The following is a 26,043-nucleotide window of genomic DNA, read 5'->3' as shown; positions in this document are numbered from 1 at the left end:
TGTAAATGAATTTGCTGCCTGAGTCAACTCTGGGATTAAAATTGCTGTTAACTTTTATACTTTTGTTCATTTGCCAATCCTGTTCCAGTTTGGACGAATTGGGTTAAAATCATGAAACAAGTCAAAACAGGCAATGAGAGTGAAAGATAGAGAAGAGGTTGACACACAGTAAAAGACTACAGTGGGCAGGGTACATTACGATTATGATGAAGAGAGTGTTGCCTGAACGGATCATAAAATGGGTAGAGGAGAGAAAATACAACATGTTCAAATGCGTGAGTTGGGTGTCTGGAGGGTTGACTGTGAGAATTGAAAATGACTAAATACACATAAAACTGGTGCCAAGGAATGTTGATGGCCCAATGGAGCATATTAAGTGACAATGTGATATAACACATTGCAGCAAATTGAGTAGTATGCTGATTTTGTAAAAATGCTATCCAATCAGCTTCACCTTGAGTACATTTAACTCTATATTTTTTCTCCGAACTGTGTCCTTTGACAGTTTTATTTCATTCCACCCCTATCTTAATGATGCCTTCCATATGTACAATGGCACATGGTCCTCTTTGCTCACGTTAAACATGACATCAATTCAATTTACGATCAGCAAGGGAAACCTTTAAATTCAAGGTAATTAAATAGTCACAGCTCATGTTGCATAGATGTGCTCAAACACAACTTCCTTAGCCGACAAATTTGAGATGAGAGAGTGACCAAATATTTACAAAACTTACAAATGTTGAGAAAGTTTAACTCATTTATTTACTCAGAATATGGCTGTTGTCATAAAGGCATTTTAAAAATTTATAATAAGAATCATATAAAAAGTTTTCAACATCAGAATCAGATATTTAATGCAACTCTAAGATTAATAATTTTCTAGGTAGGTGCGGTATTTATTCATTTGATTCTATTTGCAAAATTCCAGAAATTCTTTCTCCTGATGCCTTCCTGTTTCCTGTTGTATCATCGTACAGAGGGTTGGAAAAGGAAGTGGGGGCATTTGATACGTTAGAGAATCGCTGTAAAAATGAAAAGAAATGTTAAATTGATACTTCAAAACATTTTTTCTTAAATTATCTTCTGGCCTGAATCAATTTAGGAGCAATATATTATGCCTCAATTCTGTTTCTTTTCTAACTGTACTGTTAGCATAATTTTAAAAAAATTGAACATCATTGATATTCATTGTGATTAGTCTTGAGAAAATAATCTTTCAAGTTTATGAAATCCATGTGATTTTTGCTGTGATCATTCATATCCTAACTACCTCAGCTAACGTTTTCTTCCAGCTAGTTAGACAGGTTAATCATCATTTTTTTTAAACCATAGCCACAGTGATCAAGACACCCTGACCTTGCCTCCTCACAGGATTTCACAAGTTCAAACTCCTTGTTTCACACACCACCCACATATCACATCTAGCCTCCAAACTCTACTTCTGTATCTACCCCGAGAAAAAATCCCAACTATCCTCCAATTCACTTGCATTTTTGCAACAAAATCCCAGACTTTTGAACAGACCTCTCTCTCTGCACCTTCTCTGCAGCTGTAACACTGTATTCTGCACTCTGTTCTGCTACCCTATTGCACTTTGTATGGTACAATCTGCCTGTAGAACATGCAAAAAAGCACTTTTCACTGTATCTCAGTACATGTGACAACAGTAAACAAATCAAAGCAAGTCAAATAACTCTTCAGATGGCTGTATATTTCTGCAGCTTCTGATATGCCTAATTACACCTTCAGCTCCAGCTTTGATGGTCTAGTCCTCATAAATAATTACTCTCTCTGACCTACTGGAATGAACCTCATTTCTGCTTCTTTAAATTGAAGGGGCACAGAATTGTATGGTAGGAAAACTGCTGTTGCCATTGACCACTACATCTGAGTGAACCATGAAACACTGCTTGTATTTACCAGAACAGTTCACTATGGAATGTGAGGGTAAATCCTGGCTGTTTTGTTTCTACTGCAAATCTTCTTCTTAGAACTCTGAGTTTTGTCTCTCCCACCCTCACCTCCAAAATTAAATGCAAGTAGCTTTTTTGTCACAAGGATTGATACCATCAATCCGCCTGCAGTTTCTCTCTTATCTTACCTAGTGTCCACATTGAGATCATATTACCCATAAAACTCACCACCTCTTTACTTGCTGTTAGAGCTGCACTGAGCCAGGAAAGTTGGCAGTATTCCATCACATTCTGGATTCGTGCCTTGTAGGTGGTGGACAGGTTTTGGGGAGTTAGGAAAAGTTATCCACTGCAGATAATGGAATTCACTTCTCTGGATCTGTGCAGCTCCAACAATTAAATTATCAGAATGATTATCTCCCATTTCATACTGGGGGAGTAGCATTTTCCATGGTTTAATATTGGGATGGCTGAAGCAATTGTTTTCAGCTTCTACTATAAACTCAAATTCCTAGCTACCTATTTTCTTACCTTTTTCCTGCCAACAGTTCGAGACTGTTTGTAACTTTGGTGTCATTTTTGAATTTGGACTTATGACCACAAATTCCTTCTATCACTGAGACTGCCTATTTCTGACCCTCATGACATCACCTGATTTTGCCTTAGCATCAACTGATATTTTAATTCATTCGCTGGTTAGCCCAGCATTTATAGAGAAGCCCTAATTGCTCAGAGGTTTGCAGTCAAACATCGGCTAGACCAGGTAAGGATGCCAGACTGGCTTTTTCCGCAACAATCCATAATGATTTCATGGTCATTATTAGATTCATAATTCCAGATTCTTATTGAGTTCAAAATCTACCATCTGTGATCTGTGGAGCTGGAGCTGGATGAACTTTGGATCATTTGGAAAGCGGAGGGGGTTATTGAGAAGAGTTACAGGGAGGTAGTCACACCTCAGATAGAAGAAAAAGGTAAATGGGTCAGGAGATGGAAAGGTAACTGGCTGGTATTACAAGGATCCCCAATGGTCGTTCCCCTCAACAACAAGTATACCGTTTTGGATACTGTTGGGGGGCACTACTTACCAGGGGAAAGCAGTGGGGCACAAGTCTCTGGTGCAGAGTCTGTTCCTGTTGCTCAGAAGGGAAGGGGGAAGAGGAACAGAGCATTAGTCATTGGGAACTCCATAGTTAGGGGGACAGATAGGAGGTTCTGTGGGAACAAGAGAGACTCACGGTTGGGGTGTTGCCTCCCAGGTGCCAGGGTCTGATCATGTTTTTGGGATCCTTGCGGGGAGGGGGAGTAGCCCTAAATTTTGGTCCATATAGGCACCAACAACATAGGAAGAGAGATGAGGATTTAAGGCAGAAATTCAAGGAGCTAGAGTGGAAGCTTAGAACTAGAACGAACAGAGTTGTTATCTCTAGTTTGTTGCCCGTACTACATATTAGCGAGATGAGGAATAGAGAGAGAAGAGTTGAACATGTGGCTACAGCAATGGTGCAGGAGGGAGGGTTTTGGAAACCTGGATACTTGGGGCTCATTCTGGGGTAGGTGGGACCTCTACAAACAGGATGGTCTTCACCTGAACCAGAGGGGTACCAATATCCTGGGGGAAAATTTACCAATGCTCTTTGGGAGGGTTTAAACTAATTCAGCAGGAGGATGGAAACTTAAATTGTGGTTCGAGTACAGAGGAAGTTGAGAATAGGGAAGGCCAAAATAATGTTTCAGGATCGCAAGAGGGCACTAGCTCACAAAAAGTTGGGTTGAAGTGTGTCTATTTCAACGCCAGAAGTGTCTGAAATAAGGTGGGTGAACTTGCAGCATAGGACTGGGACTTTGATGTTGTGGCCATTTTAGAGACATGGGTAGAGCAGGGACAGGAATGCTTGTTGCAGGTTCTGTGATTTAGATGTTTCAGTAAGAACAGAGATGGTAATATTACAGTTGCAGAAAGGACATTTGAGGATTCGTCTACTGAGGTAGCATGGGCTGAGGTTAGAAACAGGAAAGGAGAGGTCATCCTGTTGTGAGTTTTCTATAGGCCTCCGAATAGTTCCACAGATGTAGAGGATAGGATAGCAAAAATGCTTCTTGATAAGAGTGAACGTGACAGGTTGGTTGTTATGGGGGGACTTCAACTTCCCAAACACTGACTGGGAATACTACAGTTCAAGTACTTTAGATGGGTCAGTTTTTGTCCATTGTGTGCAAGAGGATTTTCTTTCACAGTATGTAGACAGGCAAACAAGAGGCGAGGCCACATTAGATTTGGTACTGGGTAATGAACCTGGCCAGGTGTTTTATTTGGAGGTAGGTGAGCACTTTAGTGATAGTGACCACAATTCAGTTATGTTTACTTTAGCGATGGAAAGGGAAAGGTATATACCGCAGGGCAAGAGCTACAGCTGGGAGACAGGCAATTATGATGATTAGACAAGATTTAGGATGCATAGGATGGGGAAGGACACCGCAGGGCATGGGCACAATAGAAACTTAGAGTTTATTCAAGGAACAACTACTGTGTGTCCTTGATAAGTATGTACCTGTCAGACAGGGAGGACGTTGTCGAGCACAGGAGCCGTGGTTTACTAAGGAAATTGAATCTCTTCTCAAGAGGAAGAACAAGGCATATGTTAGGATGAGATGTGATAGCTCAGTTAGGGCGATTGAGAGTTACAAGGTAGCCAGGAAAGACCAAAAGAGAGAGCTAAGACGAAAGAGGAGGGGACATGAGAAGTTGTTGATGGATAGGATCAGGGAGAACCCTAAAGCTTTCTATAGGTACATAAGAGATAAAAGAATGACTGTAGTAAGATTAAGGCCAATCAAGGGCAGTAGTGGAAAGTTGTGCATGGAGTCAGAGGAGATAGGGGAGTGCTAAATGAATATTTTCATCAGTATTCACACTGGAAAAAGACAATGTTGTTGAGGAGAATACTGACAAACAAGCTACTAGACTGGGATTGAGATTCACAAGGAGGAGGTATTAGAAATTCTGAAAATAGATAAACCCCCTGGGTCAGATGGGATTTATCCTAAGATTTTCTGGGAAGCTTTGAGGTGGAAAATGGAGTTTAATGCAGAAAAGTGTGAGGTGATTCACTTTGGAAGGGCCATCAGTATTCACACTGGAAAAAGACAATGTTGTTGAGGAGAATACTGAGAAACAAGCTACTAGACTGGGATTGAGATTCACAAGGAGGAGGTATTAGAAATTCTGGAATGTGTGAAAATAGATAAATCCCCTGGGTCAGATGGGATTTATCCTAAGATTTTCTGGGAAGCTTTGAGGTGGAAAATGGAGTTTAATGCAGAAAAGTGTGAGGTGATACACTTTGGAAGGGCTAACAGGAATGCAGAGTACTGGGTGAATGGGAAGATTCTTGGTAGTGTAGATGAGCAGAAAGATCGCGGTGTCCATGTAAATAAATCCCTAAAAGTTGCCACCCAGGTTGATAGGGCTGTTAAGAAGGCATACTGTGTTAGCTTTTATTAGTAGAGGAATTGAGTTTCGGAACCACAAGGTCATGCTGCAGCTGTACAAAACTCTGGTGCAGCCGCAGTTGGAGTATTGCGTACAGTTCTGGTCACCGCATTATCGGAAGGACATGGAAGCTTTGGAAAGGGTTCAGAGGAGATTCACTAGGGTGTCGCCTGCTATGGAGGGAAGGTCTTACAAGGAAAGGTTGTGGGACTTGAGGCTGTTTTCATGAGAGAAGAAGGTTGAGAGGTGACTTAATTGAGACATATAAGATAATCAGAGGGTTAGATAGGGTGGACAGGGAGAGCCTTTTTCTGAGGATGGTGATAGATAGCATGAGGGGACATAGCTTCAAATTGAGGGATGATAGATATAGGTAGGATGTCAGAGGTAGTTTCTTTACTCAGAGAGTAGTAGGGCCATGGAACGCACTGCCTGCAACAGTTGTAGACTTGCCAATTTTAAGGGCATTTAAATAGTCATTGGATAGGCATATGAATGAAAATGGAATAGTGTAGGTTAAATGGGCTTCAGATTGGTTTCACAGGACGGGGCAACATCGAGGGCTGAAGGGCCTGTACTGCACTGTATTGTTCTATGTTCTATGTTCTATGATTTGAATCTGGGCCTTTAAAACATTATCTAGGTTTCTGATTAATAGCCTCGCGATGATCTCGCCCAGCCATCACTCTCTCATTATTTCTGATTAATTGCCTAGCAACTATATCACCAGGCCTTCACCTTCTTATCTGCTGCTAAAACCCTTATTCATCATTTTGTTACCTCTGGACTTGACTACACTATGCACTTTAGCCTTAGTCCTAACATGCACATATTAACCCCTCACTTATGTTCTTGCTAATCTTTGTTGCCTCCTTGTCAAGCAATGTCTTGATTTTAAAATTCTCATCCTTGATTTCAAATCTCGCCATGATCTTGAACCTTTCTATCTACAAATATAATCCAAACCCAAACTCTCTGAACTCTCATGATGTGTAATGAGGCAGTTCAATACTTATTGTTAGATGAAAACAATGACCATAACATGGTAGCATTTAGCATTCATTTTGAGAGAAGAACCTGGGTCAGAAACAATTAAGCTTAAATAAAGGCAACTACAAATTAAGAAGAGCTGAGCTGGCTGGGGTGGACTGGGAAAGGAGCCTCCTCGCAGAGCATTTCAGGGAACATCTCCAGGACACCCGCACCAATCACCTGCCCACTGCCCCGTGGCCCAACATTTCAACTCCCCCTCCCACTCTGCCAAGAACATGCAGGTCCTGGGCCTCCTCCACCGCCGCTCCCTCACCACCCGACGCCTGGAGGAAGAACGCCTTGGAACACTTCAACCCCAGGGCATCAATGTGGACTTCACCAGTTTCCTCATTTCCCCTTCCCCCACCTCACCCCAGTTCCAACCTTCCAGCTCAGCACCGTCCCCATGACGTATCCTACCTGCCAATCTCCCTTCTCACTATCCTCTCCACCCTCCCGTCTGACCTATCACCTCCATCCCTCACCCTCCTCTCTGACCTATCACCTCCATCCCCACCCCCACTCACCTATTGTACTCTTTGCTACCTTCTCCCCAGCCCCACCTCCCCTCCCCCATCTATCTTTCCACATTGGAGGTTCCCTGTCTATATTCCTGATGAAGGGCTTTTGCCCGAAACGTGATTTTCCTGCTCCTCGGATGCTGCCTTATCTGCTGTGCTTTTGCAGCACCAGGATCTGGGAAAGGAGTTTTGAAGATGCCTGAAGAGCAATGGAAGACATTTAAGAAGATAGTTCAAGGTCCACAGGAAAAAGATATACCTGTAGTTCAGAGAGGAAGAAAGATTCTTTAAGGGGGAAAAGCTAACTATGGTAAACCAGGCAGTTATGAATAGCAGCTGAAAATGTGTTGCTGGAAAAGCGCAGCAGGTCAGGCAGCATCCAGGGAACAGGAGAATCGACGTTTCAGGCATAAGCCCTTCTTCCTGAAGAAGGGCTTATTCCCGAAACGTCGATTCTCCTGTTTCCTGGATGCTGCCTGACCTGCTGCGCTTTTCCAGCGACACATTTTCAGCTCTGATCTCCAGCATCTGCAGACCTCACTTTCTCCTCCAGTTATGAATAGCATCAAATTGAAAGAAAAAAACATACAATGTTGCAAAGATAAATGGTGAGCTGGAGGATTGAGAATTTTTTAAAACTAACAAAAACTAAAGAGTGAATTTGTAAGTTACATCAAAATGGTCAGCAGGAGCTCCTTTAAATATATAGAAAGGAAGAGATAAGCCAAAGAAAATGGGGCTGGGGAAGTAATAACGGGGAACAGGAAATGGTAGAGGAGTTGGATAAATACTTTGCATCATTCTTCATAGTAGAAGACATTAATAGCATTCCAAAATTACTAAATATTCAAAGGCCAAAAGGAAGAGGAAAGGAAAAAATACAATAACTGTTACCAGAGAAAAATACTTAGGAAACTAATGGAGCCTAATCCCAATAAATCACCTGGACCTGATGCGATACATGAATTGTGTGAGATTAGCAGGGAGGAGGTTCTTAATGGTGAGAGCAAAAAGTCCCATTTTGCAACCAACTGTTGAATGGCCAAAGGAGATTCTCAGTAGTGAGTGGCAAAAGGTTAAAGTGCAAATATTAACATTATCTCATCTCACTTCACTGAAATGCAGTTTCCTATTCTCCCATCCACCTGTTAATAATGAAATGGTGATATATTTTGACATGAAAGTAGGAGTGCTAACCTGATGACTCCTGCTCATAGCTTGCCCATCAGGCCCTCCATTTTGATCACTAGTCACACATAACTCAGGGCAAACACATGCATCCTCCTCAACCACAGCCACACCTCACCCCCACCCACCCCTCCTCCGTGACCTCCAGGTCCTGCTCGGCAAAGTGGGGTGTCAATATCTCTCTGTCTGGTATGGCTGAAGCAATTAATAGGGATTATACAGAGGACTTGAAAGGATTCATTAAAGATTTACAAGGATGTTGCCAGGGTTGGTGGGTTTGAGCTATAGGAAAAGGCTGAATAGACTGAGGCTATTTTGCCTGGAGCATCGTAGGTTGAGGGGTGACCTTATAGAGGTTTATAAAATCATGAAGGGCATGGATTGGGTAAATAGGTAAGGTCTTATCCCTAGGGTAGGGAAGTCCAAAACTAGAGGGCATAGATTTAAGGTGAGGGAGGAAATATTTAAAAGGGACCTAAGATGCCACATTTTCATGCAGAGGGTGCTGCGTGTATGGTATGAGCTGCCAGAGGAAGTGGTGGCGGCTGGTAAAATTACAGCATTTGAAAAACATCTGGATGGGTATATGAATAGGAAGGGATATGGGCCAAATGCTGACAAATGGGACTACATATGTTTAGGATGTCTGGTTGGCCTGCATGATTTGGACCAAAGGGTCTGTTTCCATGCTGTGTATCTCTATGACACTATGACAGTAAACTGCAGACTGCCACTATTTGAAGATAGTGCCAGGAATCCCAGGAGATTCAAGCAGTGGCCAGGAGTTCCACCTGTCGGGGGAGGGGGGCATTATGAAACTGTGGTGCATAGGTAACGGCATGAGTTAATGAGGATAGGGTTGGGTGGGGGTGGCAAAAGGTGGCATTCAGCATAAGAAGGGTGGAGGACTGAGTTGACATGGAAAATGAAATGGGTTTGGGGAATGGTGAGCATGCAGTGGCATACATTGTACGGAAAAGGCATACAGAGTGTGTGGAGTGAAAGGTGGGAGGACTGGCGTGCTGTTTTGCGTTTTGTGTGAATTAATGTTTAAGTCACTCTTTCTCCAGATCACAAGCTCCTTAAAATCACAAAATGAAATGAATATGAGTGATCAACAATGACAACATGTTAAATGCAAATCCAGATTTTGCTACCACAAGTGCCATAACACTGACTTTATTAATTACCAAATCAGTTTCATCGATTTTGGCATACTGTGTGATGATGTTTTCCCAGCAACATATGGCAGATTTAGAAATTTTAAGGGTTACTGGAAAATGGGAAAAATGTGTATTGGCCTGGCTCCATGATATTTTCCCAGCTTCTTGGGATTGCACTGGAGGCAGCTGCTCTTCTGGGAAAATTGCAGCTGCTCTTCTGGGAAAATTGCAGCCCAAGTCTCCTCACGCTAACATATGGGTTCACGACCTGGAAATCAGCCTGACATCAGGTTTGCGACTTAAGTGATTTATGGATCTGAGAAATCTGGCAATTCATGGTAAAATATTGTCAGATCCTCTTGCCAAGACAAGTGAAATAAATTTCATTTTAATATTTGTTTCTGAACAGATTATTTAATACAATTATTTACCATCATCATTGCATTATTAGTAGTAATGAGGTAAATTATGGAACATTTTTTCTCCGAACTGGGCAAAATCATATTTATCCATAGCTAGATCTGACCTTACCCTGTATGAAGTGTGCCAGGGATAAACACTGATAGATGGACGAGTCAGAAGGTCCTCAACAGCAAACTGAAAAAGAAAGCACAAGAGAACAGCACTGCTTTGGCAAACAGTCAATACATTGCACGTTTCACACTGAGATCTGTCAAGAAAACAAACACCATGGAATAACATGACTAATCACAATTTTATTGAATAAAACTGGACAAGTCCCAGGACACTATTCATACAGAAAGAAACATTTGTCTTGTGAACATAACAAGTCTTAACTAAGACATATTTTTTCCATGCACCCTGCCAGTTGTAATTAGGGTTATTTGTCTCCTGTAGATATTGATTAAATGTAAGGTTGAATAGATTTTATTTTGGTAGTCTGATGCAAGCCAATGACATTTAAACAGCATGTTTTATCTTCAGGGATGCCATTTTCACTTTCAATTTTCTCCCTCTTCAGAAAGTACAGGTACTTGCTTGGCTGTACTTCCACAGGCAGTTATGACCCCCCCTGTGAATATTTTTCGTATGGAAACTTAGACAGTGATTGTGACCTGTGTATTGAGCATGGAAGGCACCATAGCAACCTTTCTGCCTGGCCCTTATGAAACATCCATACTTGCTCATATTCCAGGAAGGATTATAGGGAAGTGATCAGAGTCTGGAGCCAAGATCAACAATAAGAGCCAATGTTGAGCCTCAAAGCAGTCAGCAATTTATGGGCTTAGAAATACAGTAAGCCTATACCCAGCATGAAAATCCTTTACTGCTGAAAATGTGTTGCTGGAAAAGCGCAGCAGGTCAGGCAGCATCCAAGGAACAGGAGAATCGACGCTTCGGGCATGAGCCCTTCTTCAGGAATCAACCTGCTGCACTTTTCCAGCAACACATTTTCAGCTCTGATCTCCAGCATCTGCAGTCCTCACTTTCTCCATGAAAATCTTTTACTTTATTTCAAGTGATGGAAAGAACTGTGATTGACTTTTTAAAGGTATTATTATTGGAAACCCTGCTTGTTTTAAAGATTGAGTGTAGGTGCACACTGTGCAGGAGAACTGCCTTGAAGAAGTGTGAACCCAGCGTTATGAATTGGAAACAACATAGACAGCTGAAATGGGTCACTGGAATAATTATCTATCTGCTGACAATCAATGGCACAGTCAATGGTAACACCACATCAAGGCAGACCAATATTTGGCATTTTAACAAAACTGACAACCTATTTGATTTAAAAGTGTTCTTTAAAGAGGACTTTCACATGTACCATCTAAGTAATTACTTTAAAACAGTACTTAGGGAAGTCTCTTACCTGAGTGTTCAAACAAAAATATTAATAGAAACAAGTAGGCCCTAAATTGCCTTGAAGCACGGTATAAAGTTGGAGGGTAAAGCAGGTTTGGGATATCAATCCGGAGGAAGTGAGGACTGCAGATGCTGGCGATCAGAGTCAAAAAGCAGAGCCAATCGGGCAGCATCCGACGATTAGAGAGTTGACGCATCATGCATAAGTGCTTCATCAGGAATGTGGGGGAGGCCCAAAGGGGCTGAGAGATAAATGGGAGAGGGTGGGGCTGGGGAGAAGCTGGGAATGCGATAGGTAGATGAAGATGGGGGGTGGTGATGATAGCTCAGAGCAGAGGCTGGAGTGGATAGGTGGGAAGATGGATTGGTAGGACCGTTCAGGAGGGTGGTGCAGAGTTGGAGAGTTGGATCTGGGAAAAGGTGGGGGGAGGGGAGATGACAAAACTGGTGAAATCAACATCAATCCCATGTGGTTAGAGGGTCCCAAGATGGAAGATGAGGCATTCTTCCTCCAGGCATCCGGTGGCGAGAATTTGGCAGTGGAGGAGGCCCAGGACTTGCATGCCTTGATGGAGTGGGGGGGGGGGGGGGGAGTTGAAGTGGTCGGCCACAGGACGCTGGGGTTGTTTGGAGTGTGTGTCCTGGAGCATTTGTCTGAAGCGTTCTGCAAGCTGGCATCCTGTCTCCCCAACATAGAGGAGACCATATCGGGAACAGTGGACATAGTAGATAACATGAGTGGAGGTGCAGGAAAATCTCTGCCGGATGTGGAAGGATCCTTTGGGGCCTAGAATGGAGGTGAGGGGGGAAGTGTGGGCGCAGGTTTTACACCTCTTGCAGTGGCATGGATAGTTGCCATGAGTGGAAAATGGATTGGTGGGGTGCATGGACCTAACAAGGGGATCGCGGAGGGAATGGTCTCTGCAGAACAAAGATAGGGTGGACAGGGAATATATATCTCTGGTGGTGGGATCTGTTTGTAGGTGGCAGAAATGGCAGAGGATGATGTGATGTATCTAGAGGTTGGTGTGGTGGAAGGTGAAGACCAGGGAGGTTCTGTCCTTGTTGAGATTGGAGGGATGGGGTTCAAGGGCGGAGGTGCAGGAAGTGAAAGAAATGTGCTGGAGGACATCATTGACCATGTGGGAGGGGAATTTGCAGTCATTGAAGAAGGAGGCCAGTTGGGATATTCTTTGAAGGAATTGGTCCTCCTGGGAGCAGATGCGGGTGAGACAGAGGAATTGAAGGTAAGGGATAATGTTTTTACAGGTAATAGGGTGGGAGGAGGTGTAGCCCTTGCCTGCTCCTCGGATGCTGCCTGTCCAGCTGTGCTTTTCCAGCACTACACTTTTTGACTTGGAATATCAATCCATCAGGAATATTAGATTACTTTCTTTAGGGCACAGTGGTAATGTTCCTACCTCGAAACCTAGAGATGCAGGTTCAAATCCCACCCATTCCAGAAGTGTGCCATAACATCTCTGTATAGGTTGATGAGTAAATATCTATCAGGAAACTTTCTATCCTGAAGGCAGCCAACTAAGGCTTCCCCAATGGAACCTGGGCACACAAACTCTCAACTGCTGCAAACGGTACTGAAGTTGAAGGGGCTTATCCAAATATGATGCTTTGCATCGACAAAGCATTTAGACCCTTGTCCTAATGTGCAGGATTTTTTATACAAAGGAGTTTGCCGGCATGATGCTGAAAATGTTGGTGAAGATTTCAGCAGCTTCACAGTATTTACTGCTCCATTCGTGACTGACTGGAGGTGGGACTTCTGCTCCTCACTCCAAAAGAAACCCAGCCCCATGAGAGCTGCCAGTCAATTTCTCTCGTCCCATGCGTGCCACCATGAGCAGTGATCCCTGCTGGGATTGCACCTCGTTGTAAAAATCGAAATGTTGGGAGCAAAGGACAAAGGTAGGTACGGAGGATCATGGTGCAGACAGGGTGAATGCTCAATGTGGAGAGGAAACCAATGATGGAGCAGGTTTACTTCATATGTCTGCCCTCCTGTTGTCATCTGCAAAATGAGTGACCAGGTAGAAAGCACCTCTGAAGTCATCAATAATTTGGACGTCTTGACCTGGCTTCAGTCAGGGATGCTTGACACCAGATTATAGTTACATGACACCAGGTTATAGTCCAACAGATTCATTTGAAGTCACAATCTTTCAGAGCGCTGCTCCTAAATCAGCACTGCTCCTTCATCACTTCACCCGACGAAGGGGCAATGCTCCAAAAGCTTGGGATTTCAAATAAACCTGTTGGACTATAACCTGGTGTCATATGGCTGCTGACTTTGTCCACCCTAGTCCAACATAGGCACTTCTACATCATCAGTATCAAACAGGAAGCTCACACGATTAATTTTACAGACACGCAACCCATCTTCCCACTGCATAGCTTCCAAAAGGGAGGCATCAACCTCTGTGCAAAGTCTTTGGATCGCAATCGGATTGCTTACACGTGATAACTGCAAGTTAGTGTAGTTGTTGAAACTGTCTTCATTAATCCCTCCACCATAAGTCTGAGAAGTCCATTGGCACTAACATCAAGGCTATCCAATTAGTTACATCCTTCCTCTCCACTCACCCTCCTGGCCCAACTTCCTCTAATGGTCTCCTCGAATAAAGACCAAAGAACAAAGAAGATTACAGCACAGGAGCAAACCCTTCAGCCAACCAATTCTGTGCCGACACATGATGCCTTTCTAAACTAAAAACCTTTTGCCTCTACTAAGTCCAGATCCCTCTATTCCCTGCCTATTCATGTATCATGTCAATATGCATCTTAAACATTGTTATTCTATTCGCCTCCACCACTTCCTCTTGCAGCACATACCAGACACTTACCACCCTCTGTGTAAAAAAAAACTTGCCTCTCACTTTTCCTTTAAGCTTACCCCCTTTTACCTTAAATAAGTGTCCCCTAGTAATTGACAGAGTCCGACTATACATTCTATCCATGCCTCTCATAATTTTGTAATTCTCTAACAGATTGCCCTTCAGCCTCCAACATTCAAGTGAAAACAAATCTGTCCTAGCCCTGAATCTTTATCATTCTGGAATGGGCAGGTGTGGTTGGGGTACTATTCAGAGGTTAAGTGCCGATTTGATGGGCTGAATGGCCACTATCTGCACTGTAGGGCTTCCATATGGATAGGTTAGGTCAAATGCGCCAAAACTTGGCAGATGAAGTTCAACATGGATAAATGTGAGGTTATCCATCTTGGTCGGCAGAATAGAAATGCAGTTTATTATCTAAATGGAGAGAAAATTCACTGCAAAAGGATCTGGGTGTCCTTATTTATGAACGACAGAATGCTGGTTTTCACGTAGTGAAGCTAAATGGTATTTTCTCATTTATTGCTAAAGGAATAAAACATAAATGTGGGGAAGTATTGCTGCAACTGTGCAAGGCATTAGTGAAACTACACCTGGAATATTACATAGAATTTTGTTCCCCTTACATCAGGGGCGATGTAGTTGTATTGGAGGCAGTTCAGAGGAGGTTCAATAGATCGATTCCAGAGATGAGGGATTTGTCTTATGAAGAGAGATTGAGAAGTTTTGGCCTATTCTCTAGAATTTAGAAGAATGAGATCAAATTGAGGTATATGAGATGCTAGAGAGCATTGACAATGTAGACAAAGAGGATGTTTCCTCTGATGAGGTGATCTAGAATGAGGAGGTAATAGATTTAGCATAAGTGCAGTAGATATAAAACAGAGATAAGGAGAAATTACTTCTCTCAAGGGGTCATGACTCAATGGAATTCAGTACCCCAGAATGCAGTGGATCTTGGGATATAAACATTAGGTAAAGCTTCTATCATATTGTGTCCATACATCCCGAAAGATTCTTTTACAAGGTTATTGAACAACCTTTTTACATTAGGTAATATGTGATCCAAAACAGCACAATCTCTAGCTGGCTCTTCAATATCCTGGTCTACAAAATCATCCTGAAGACACTCTGAAAACTTATCCTTTCCAGCTTTAGTTGGTTTACCCAGTCTAAATGCAGATTGATATCATTCATGATTACTGTCTTGTCAATGTGACAAATATTTCATATCTCTTAATTTATACCATTCCTACACTGTCACCACTACTTTGTGATCTACAAATAACTCCATCCAAGGGCTGCTGCCTTTTGCTGTTTCTGCATTTGACCCAAATAAATTACCCACATTGTTCTTCTGATCTGAGGTCCCCCTCTTACTGATGTTCTGATTCCATTTTGTGTTGTTAGAACAATTCCACCTCCTTTTCCTTCACGCCTGTCCTTCCTAAATATTGAATTTTGTTGAATATTCAGTTCCCCGTCCTCACCACCAGACAGTCATGTTTCTGGAATGGCAATTACATCCTAACCATTTAAATCTATTTGCCTGTTTAGATCATCTATCTCATTGTGAATACTGGGGCCAATCAGACAGCGTTCCCTTAACAACGTCTCTTGACTTCATTCCCTATTCATAGAACATAAAACATATTAGCACAGTACAGGCCCTTCAGCCCTCAATATTGTGCTGACCTGTTGGATCAACTATTCCATTTCCATTGATATGCCTATCCAATAATCATTTAAATGCCCGAAAAGTTGTTTCATGAACACATTCCACCGTGACCTTAAATTCACCTGGACCATCTCTGACACCTCCCTCCCCTTCCTGGACCTCTCCATCTCCATCAATGGTGACTGACTTAGCACTGACATTTTCTACAAACCCACAGCTACCTAGATTTTACTTCCTCCCAATCTGCCTCTTGTAAAAATGCTATCCCTTATTCCAAATTCATCTATCTCTGCTGCATCTGCTCCCAGGAGGACCAGTTTCACCACAGAACACACCAGATGGCCTCATTCTTCAAAGGCCGCAATTTCCCCTCCGATGTGGTTGATAATGCCCTCCAATGCATCTCATCCACTTCCTGCACCGCTGCCCTTGAACCCCACTCCTCTAACCGCAACAAGGACAGAACCTTCCTGGTTCTTACCTTCCACCCCATCAACTTCCATATACATCGCATCATCCTCTGCCATTTCCGCCACCTACAAATGGACCCCACCACCAGAGATATATTTCTTTCCCAATCCCTATCCGCTTTCTGTAAAGACCATTCCCTCTGTGACTACCTGGTCAGATCCATGCCCCCAACAACCCACCCTCCCATCCTGGCACCCTTCCCTACCATCACAGGAATTGCAAAACCTGCGCCCACACCTCCTCCCTCACCTCCATCCAAGGCCCCAAAGGAGCCTTGCACATCTATCAAAGTTTCATCTACACTTCCACATTTCATTTACTCTATCCGTTGCTCCCGATGCATTCTCTTCTACACTGGGGAGATAGGATATCTACTCACAGAGTGCTTCAGAGAACATCTCCAGGACACCCACTCCAAGTGCAATCCAGGTAGCTGTGGCCGAACACTTCAACTCTCCCTGCCACTCCGCCAAGGACATGCAAGTCCTGGGTCTCCTCCATTGCCACTTCCTCACCATCCGACGCCTGGAGGAAGAACACCTCATCTTCTGCCTCGGGACTCTCCAACCCCACGGCATCAATATGGATTTCACCAGTTCCTCATTTCCCCTCCCTCCATCTTATCCCAGATTTAAACTTTCAGCGCAGCACTGCCCTCATAACTTGTCCCACCTGTCAATCTTCCTTCCCATCTATCTGCTCCACCTTCCTCTCCAACCTATCACCTTCACCCCCACCTCCATCCACCTATTGCACTCTCAGCTACCTTCCTCCCAACTCCAATCCCCTCCCATTTATCTCTCCACCCTCGAGGCTCTCAGACCCATTCCTGATGAAGGACTTTTGCGCGAAATGTGAATTTTCCTGCTCCTCAGATGCTGCCTGACCTGCTGTGCTTTTCCAGCACCATACTCTCGACTCTGATCTCCAGCATCTGCAGTCCTCAGTTTCGCAAAGTTGGCGAGTCTACTGGTTTTGCAGGCAGTGCAGTCCATGCTACTCTCTGAGTAAAGAAACTACCTCTGACATCTGTCCTATATCTATCACCTCTCAATTTAAAGCTATGTCCCCTCATGCTATCTATCACTATCTGAGGAAAAAGGCTCTCACTGTCCAACCTATCTAACCCTCTGATTATCTTACATGTCTTAATTAAGCCATCTCTCAACCTTCTTCTCTCTAACAGTGGTACATTCAATGCTCAGCTATGTTTGTCCTGTTTTCTTGTCTCCTTCACAGTTATCCAGATTTGAAACACACCAAGGCAAGTATGGAAATTGATTCATTAAAAAAATGGAATTAAAAGTCTAATGATGAGTTTTGTTAATTTTTGTAAAAATCTCTCTAGTTGATGAGAAGCAGCATGGTGGCTCAGTGGTTAGCACTGCTATCTCACAGCACCAGGGACCTGGGTTCGATTCCAGCCTTAGGCGACTCATCGAGTTTGCACATTCTTCCTATGTCTGCGCGGGTTTCCTGTGGGTGCTCTGGTTTCCTCCCATAGTCTAAAGATGTGCAGGTTGGTCATGCTAAATTGCTCCATCGTATCCACCGAATTGCACGCTATGTAAATTAGCCATAGAAAATGCAGGGTTCCAGGGATAGGGTAGGAGGGTGGATCTGGGTAGGATGCTTTTCACAGGGGATTGATGGGATGAATGGCTTGCTTCCACACTGTAGGGATTCTATAACTTGTGTCCTTTAGGGAAGAAAAACTGCTTGTTTGATCTACATGTGGCTCCACCCCTAAAGGAATATGGTTGAGTCGTAACTGCCCTTTGAACTGACCAAACAAGCCATTGTATCAACCAACAAAACGCCAAAAAAGAGAAAAATGAAACTGGACAGACGATTGGCATTGACTAAGGCATCAGAAACTAATCAGACCCTGAATAAAATATATCAAAAAACTAAGTGCTAATGGCATTGAAATGCGTTTATTCGTATTTATTCTCATCAACCTGTTTGGACATGTTCTGACACACCTCCAGGGCATGTGCAACTTGAACCCAGATGACTAGCCCAGAAGACACACACTACGACAGTGCCAAAACACTCTGAGAGACTTTTAATTATATGCTTCTGAAATTAAAGAGTTAGCTGACCCCAGTTGCAGAAGACCCAGTTTATGTTGTTTTACTTAATTACCTAACTTCAGTTGCTCTTCCAATGGAGATCTTTAAAGCGCTGCTTAATTGAAGAGTGTGGTGCTGGAATAGCACAGCCAGTCAGGCAGCATCCGAGGAGCAGGAGAGTTGACGTTTCGAGCATGAGCTCTTCATCAGGAATGTGGGAGTGGCCCAAGGAGGCTGAGAGATAATGGGAGGGGGTGGGGCTGCATTAGATGAAGATGGGAGTGATGGTGATAGATCAGACAGGAGGATAGAGCAGAGAGGTGGGAAGGGAGATGAACAGGTAGGACAGGTCAAGAGGGTGGTGCCAAGTTGGAAGTTTAGACCTGGGATAAGGTGGGGGGAAGGGACTGAAGAAACTGGTGAAATCCACATTGATTCTGTGTGGTTGGAGTGTCCCAAGGCCAAAAAAGAGACGTCCTTCCTCCAGACTTCAGGTGGCGAGAGTTTGGCGGTGAAGGAGGCCCAGGATTTGAATGTCCTTGGCAGAGTGGGAGGAGGAGTTAAAGTATTCAGCCACAGGGCAGTGGGGTTGTTTGGTGCATGTGTCCCAAAGATGTTCTCTGAAATGTTCTGTAAGTTAATGTAGGTTTGCACTTCTTGCTGTGGAAGGGGAAGGCGCCAGGAGTGGAGTGTGGTTTGGTGGGAGGCGTGGACCTAACAAGGGAGTTGCGAAGGGAATGGTCTCCCTCCCCCTCCCACTCCGCCAAGAACATGCAAGTCCTGGGCCCCCTCCACCGCCAAACTCTAACTACCCGCCGCCTGGGGGAAGAACACCTCATTTTCTGCCTTGGGACCCTCCAACCACACGGGATCAATGTGGATTTCACCAGTTTCCTCATTTCCCCTCCTTGCGCCTTATCCCAAATAAGCCTTCCAGCCTTCCAACTTGGCACCACCCACTTGAACTGTCCTACCTGTGCATCTTCCTTCCTACTTTTCTGCTCCACCCTCCTCTCCAACCATCACCTTCACCCCCACTTTCATCTACCTATTGCATTCCCAGCTACCTTCCCCCCAAACCCAATCCCCCTCCCATTTATTTCTCAGCCCTCTTGGGCCACTCCCACATTCCTGATGAAGAGCTCATGCTCGAAACGTCGACTCTCCTGCTCCAGAGTAAATTCAACAAGAATAGCAAGTTTTGATTTAAAACATTATTAGGAAAATATGAATTTCTTCATAGACAATATGCAGGTCATGGGATTGATGAATGCAGGCAGGCTTGGTTTGTGTGTGCATATTGGGCATGTACATGTGTGTGTCCTGTATTCATGTGAATGTATATCTGTGTGTATATCTGTGTGTGCATAGGAAGGGCGTAGAGATGGACTTCATTGGTATGGCAAACTTGAATGCAACCTAAACCCATAAAATAACATTTTTACAAAATTCTTTAAAAGCACCGACTTTAATATATATCTGTATGCATTGATCTATACGATGTGATCTTTAATGATTATGTACTCAATGTTACGAGGCTGTTTTATTGCTATTCTGTTTTTATTGGCATCTGAGGTCAAATTTAATTTAAGTGTTAAAATTTGATTATGTAGGAAAATAGTTTGGAAGGCATTGTTCTCAAAGAAGAAGGATGCATTTTTAAAAACAGTCACATCCTGCTGCTTTAATTAGCCACGTCAAAGATAGGCAAGAGGTCTTAACAAATGATACTTACATCAGCATTCAGATTTGACCTTTGATCACCATATGTTATACTGGATATTGATTTGCATTTATTTCCTGGCGACAGCCTCCTACAAAGATAAAACAATTTTGACCCAATGAGTTACAACTAAAACTTATCCGTATTATGATATATCACAAACACAGGGGCTTCTTGAATTAGGATTCCTTTCTATAAAAGCAAAACACTGAAGATGCTGGAAATCTGACACAAAAACAGAACTTGGTCTGGCAGCACTTGTGGAGAGAGAAAAACAGAAAAACATTTCAAGTCCCAGTATGACTCTTCTTCAGAACCCTTTATATGAATATCTCCTATCTATCTGTCGTTAAAATATTGTCATTTTTGTCATGAGCAGCAAGTTTGCCAATAACTTGTGTCACTCACTGTGCAGGGGTCTATATTTTGAGTTTCATATTTGGCTTTGTATTATGTATTTTTATTGCTTGTGGCAGAAGATTATCACAACTAGGCAGCAAAGGTCAGATGAGCTCTTGGGCAAATACATCTCAAAGAAGCAAAGAGCCTTTATTATCTCGCTACGCAGGCTGTGCATTGAGGAATATGAATGACTGTCAATGTTTACTTCTGTTTGCTTGCAAATAGAATATGACAAGTTAAGTCATAGACATCATATATCATTGCAAACAATATCACTACATCAACAGAATCACAGAGATTTTATTCCAAAATTTAATTAATTTATTAGTCATCATACTTTTGGTAGGATAATTTTATTTCCACACCGGAAATAGTCAGGTGGGATTTTGAAATACTTTTAGATTTGCAGAGATTCATTGAATTTGAAAAGTGTATCTGCATATGTTTACAAATGCTGAAATTAGATATCATGCATCTAGGACTCCATTATAAAATGAAAAAGGAGAGTGGGTGATGAAACAGTGTAATCCATTATACCTTGTCATCTGGATTTTAATTCAACATAGGCTGATTGGACAAAGGTCCTTTCATTCAATTGTGATGTGGAGGTGCTGTTGTTGGACTGTGGTGGACAAAGTCAAAAGTGACATGACACCAGATTATAGTGCAATAGATTTGTGATGTCACCCAACATAGGAGCAATGCTCCGAAAGCTTGGTGATTTTAAGTAAATCTGTCAGACTATAACCTGGTGATAAATGATATTTGACTTCAATTGATTGTAGGGAGGCTTTTTGATCACCTGAATCCATTTATGAATGGTCAGTGTTACAGGTTGCTCATATTTTACTGATAAACTAGCACAAAATTGGCAACGACACTCAGCCAAACCATAAGATGAATAACATGAGAAATGGGAACATTTTGTGTTACCATTATGAAAGGTAATGTTTTTCTGGTCCACTGGGAGAACAATTTGCTCAAACAGCACCAGTTCAAGTGGCAATATGCAGATTGTGTCAATTGCCCATTGGTAGTGCAGTGGGATGCTATCTGCACAATCTGTGTGCTACTTTTTCAGGATAAACATCATCAGGAATTTGTAGGTGGCAGACTACAGTATTCCCTGGTTGAAAGAAATCAACACAACCTCTGCAGAGTAGTTGAAGGTGGGCTGAGCAAACATACTTTTTTCTCCAACAATAATTTTCTGACAATATAACTGAACTATTTGATAAGGATTCTGGGCATCAAAAAGATACAATTTGGAGAATAATGCTCATATTGTTCACTCCAAGGAGATCAATTTTTCACTAGAAATATATTTTTCAGTAATTAATGGTCAAATGCTATTCTCAGCAAGAAATGATTTCGAAAATATGTTGAAGAGATAAAAGGAGATTAACTTCACAACACACACAAAAAGAGGCAAGGAATGTTATTTTTAATGGGGTTGTTGGTGATATGTGCATAAACATTGTGCTGCTTGCCTTCCAAGATTATTTGATTGGTAATGCAGGTTTATAAAATTACCCCAAACGTACATTTTGCGAATCATTTGTGAGCACTAACCATTCTGAGACTTTGTTGGCATCTTTTGAGAAGGGAACAAGTGAAACCATCATTGTAAAAATGCATTCAGATTTTCTTCAACTTTTATAAACAATTTACAAATCCAGAAACATAAAAACAGTTTCAATTTATACAGCTGAAATACTCCCATGAAAATCTTGGGAGACCTTGAAGACCCTAGTTAGGAAACAAAATGCAGTTAATGGTAAATTATGTTTGTCATGTAAAAAAAGACTTTATTTGGTAAAATACTAAAGAAACACTGATACATGCTAACAGAAGCAATGATAATCACAGGATACTTGGCTGGGTTTCTAATTGAGCAACTTTATTTTCATGATTCTTCGGCTGTCCCCATTTATTCTCTGAGTGTACATCACAAAAATCATAAAACAAAAATGATGATGTGGATTGATTTGGATTGCAGGCTGAATGCATCTTGTACAAAATAGGAGAGCGAATTGTTATCCTGCTTGTGCAACTAGTTTTTCAATTTGGCTAGTTTGTCATGAAAATTAATCACAGCAAGGTACTCAACATGTTACAATACTTGCGATTCACCCACATCTTTCTTTATGGCTGAAGTAGGACTTGGATATAAAAATCTTTTTTTCACAACCACTGAACATTTCAAAGCACTTTACAGCCAAAAAAAGACCTTCTGAAGTATAGTCACTGTTGCCATCGAGGGAACAGCACAGCTAATTTTCGACAGCAAGCTCCCACAGAGAGGAATTATCTGTTTCATTTTGATGTTTATTGGCAAATATTGGTCAGAACATCAGAGATATTTCCCATCTCTTTTTTAAATAGAATCCCAACCAAGTTAAAGTCAGCCTTTTGGCCCATCGAGTCCATACTAATCCTCCAAAGAGCATCCCACCCACACCCATTTGCCCACCCTATCCCTGTAACCCTGCATTTCCCTGGGTAAACCACCTAATCTGCACATCCCTGAATACTACAGGGCAATTTAGCACAGCCGATCCACTTAACCTGCACATCTTTGGGCTGTGGGAGAAAATTAAAACACCCAGAGGAAACCAACGCAGACACTTGGGGAATGTGCAAACTCCACACAGACAGTCACTCAAGGGTGAGGTCGAACCTGTTCCCTGATGATGTGAGGCAGCATGCTAACCACTGAGCCACTGTCCTCTCCTTTTGCTTCTTTAAAGTAGTGTGATAAGATTTTTAATCGTGCTGAAAGCACGACAGTGAGAATATGAACAGAGAAAGAAGAGTGGGTTGCAAGTCTGTGCCACCATTCAAAACCATCATGGCTAATCAGATGTGGTTATTGTATTCCACACTTCCACATGTGCCTGATAAAGTGTCAACACCTTGCTTATCAAGAATTGATTTACCTCTTGCTAAAATATATTCAAGCACCCTGTTTCCACTGCCATTTGTGGACAAGAGATCGAAAGACTCATCACCCTAATTTTTTTTTCTTATCTGTCATGACTGACTTCATCTTTAAGCCTCCCCATAAGAGAAAGCATCCTTTCTGTGTCCATTCTGTCAGGCCCCTCAATACTTTATATATGTTTCAATACTGCAATTCTTAAACCTTCTAAACCCCAGCAGGTATGAGCCTTGACACTCTAATCTATCCTGATGAGACAAACTGGACATTCCATTACTAACTAGCAAATCTTTTTTAAACTGATTTCAATAGCTATAAGATCTATACTGTATACATTTTCTGACATTATACTACAGATCTTTATCGACTCAAACTTATCTATACTACTTTGCAATTTCCTTATGTCCTCTTTGCTAGTTATTTTCCTACCTCCGGCTTCATCCAGAGGCTTACTGATGATGTTACCTAGTATGGTGATGAAATATCTGAAAGCAAGCCTTCCAGCTCAGCGAGCAAACCTACATCCACTTTCCTACCTTTTTTGTGTCATTTAGCAAGCATTACTTTTGTCCCTTCATCAAAATCCCTTCATATAGGTCGTAAAACATTAAGGCCCCAGCACTAAAGTATCCTTCCTTCTTGCCTTCCTTTAAGCTTTAAAAACGGGAATTTAAGCACTTTATACGAATAAGCAGAATTATCACCAATGTATTTGAAATAAGAAACTGTTTGGGGTGAAAAATATATAACTTAGATATAAATGCCAAGCCATATTTAGAGAACTGCACACAGATCTTCACACTATAAAACCCAACACAAGCATGAGAAAATGTGTAAATAGGACTTAGAATCATACCAGAACTGAGAGATAACTTATTTTCTTAAAAATTGAACAGGTTGGAGATACTCCTTCAGTAAACTGAAAACAGATAACTTGGTGGAAGTCTTTAAAATTATGAATAGACTGCACAAATAGACATACTAAATCAGGTGATCTCAATGAACGTTTCTCCCCTTTCATTCCTATTGCATCTCTCAAGCTGCACATCCAGCTGTCAGAGCTCCTAGAATTGCTTTACAAAGTTCTTGAAAATTGATCAGCAAGACAATCTTTTCTCTCTGTTTGCTGAACATGAATAGGAAAAAGAAACCTCCTTCTGCGAAGTCAATATCCTATCAGATATTTGAGACACCATCGTGAAAGAAATGACAAACAGTTGATTGCATTTTGTCTTCTGCAGTGGTTGAGACTGTGCCTCTTTAGAACCTAATATTTAGAGCTATGATTCATTCAAGGTAGCACCTCAAGCAGATAATGTCATAAAAATGTTGATATTGATAGTAAGATACATGCAATTTATTTGACGATGAACAGTTGATTTCTTTCTGTTTAAAATGCAATGACTGTCTTCATGGAATCAAGTTTTTATGATGCTTATCAATAGACAGAAATGAACCAAACATGAAATATGATACCAAAATAGTTGAATACATAGATGCTTTCAGCTGTTGATTCATGTTACTTATGCTGATGGCATTGAAAAGAGCAAGGAGCAGCTTCTCTAAGTTGCTGTGTGATTTATTACCACAGCACACAGGTTCAGCATCCACTTAGCTGCTAAAAGCAGTCTGCAAATTACCCCTTTAGTTCAAAAGGTTCTCTGTTGCCTTGTGAAGCTACTTAGATAGTAATATACCTAGAGTACTTTAGATCAGAGCTTTCAGGATACGCCAAACAAGTGGAAAGAAGATCACTAATGGAGTCTTTACATCGATTGATTTCCCCTTAATTTCCTTCAATCTTCCTTCATTGTTATTCAGTACAAGTTCAAGGTATTGAAAGAGCTAACTGATGGCCTCCTGTGTTTATTATCAATATCTGGATCCATTATCTAGATCAGAAAAACACAGGTTTTGATTTGCAGCTCATTCTGCTACATTAGCTGATTTCAACTAGGCTGTGGTAGGAACCATTGGTTGTCTGAAATCTCTGGATTAGAGACAGCAAAACTATACAGCACTTACATTTCATTGCTGTGCCAGGACAGATCTCTTAGGTTTTAAAGAAGTACAACCTTATTCCCTGTTCCATTTCATCCTGCTTTCCAAGAAGCATACTTGTTACTTTTAATTGTTGCACCATAATGTATCACCTCAAAGTTACTGACACTGAATTCCATCTGCTGCTAACTTGCCCATATTTTTATGAGAGCATTATCCCCTCAAAGCTTTCTTTGATATACAGAAATTTTGACTGTGCTTGCTATTTTAGTATCATCAAACTAGAGGATACAGGTTTAAGGTCAGAGAGGAAAGATCTGAAGGGTAACCTTTTCACGCAGAGGGTGGTGCATGGATGGAACGAGCTGCCAGAGGGAGTGGTGGAGGCAGGTACAATTACCACATTTAAAATGCATTTGGATTGGTATATGAATAGAAAGGAATTAGAGGGATATGGGTCAAATGCTGGCAAATGGGTCAATGTCAGATTGGGATATTTGGTCAGCCTGAAGGAGTTGGACAAAAGGGTCTGTTTCTGTGATGTATGACTCTGTGACTCAATAACTCTCATCTGAGCTTTGTATATAAATTATTGATACACACAGTGAATGGAATCATTTTCTTGAAACAAAACCTCTTGGGGCATTATTCTTTATTTCTAATCACTAGGAGAAGCTGCCCTCAACTCCTTTTTCCTCATTGGTTATAAAACTATATCTGTTGAGGCAAAAGCATTAAAAACTTTCAAGTACGATGTAGACGTAGT

At 41.9% G+C, this 26,043-nt stretch overlaps 1 protein-coding gene across 8 annotated transcripts in view; it reads right to left on the bottom strand.

Annotated features, from left to right (window-relative positions):
* Nucleotides 1-746: 746 nt before the first annotated feature.
* malrd1 (MAM and LDL receptor class A domain containing 1) overlaps nt 747-26,043 on the bottom strand; it is a 408,484-nt gene continuing 383,187 nt past the window's right edge. For all 8 annotated transcript variants that reach the window (XM_043690416.1, XM_043690424.1, XM_043690417.1 and 5 more), the window contains 3 exons: nt 19,946-20,024; nt 9,845-9,910; nt 747-1,025 (listed from right to left, as the gene is read on the bottom strand). In XM_043690416.1, the coding sequence (XP_043546351.1) occupies nt 900-1,025; nt 9,845-9,910; nt 19,946-20,024 (271 nt within the window). In that variant the 3' untranslated portion in view covers nt 747-899. The remainder of the gene's footprint in view (nt 1,026-9,844; nt 9,911-19,945; nt 20,025-26,043) is intronic.

The sequence above is a fragment of the Chiloscyllium plagiosum genome, chromosome 5, assembly GCF_004010195.1.
Source record: "Chiloscyllium plagiosum isolate BGI_BamShark_2017 chromosome 5, ASM401019v2, whole genome shotgun sequence".
Classification (NCBI taxonomy): Eukaryota; Metazoa; Chordata; class Chondrichthyes; order Orectolobiformes; family Hemiscylliidae; genus Chiloscyllium; species Chiloscyllium plagiosum.
The sequence above is the reverse complement of the archived record's forward strand: the minus strand, read 5'-3'. Positions and strand labels throughout refer to the sequence as shown.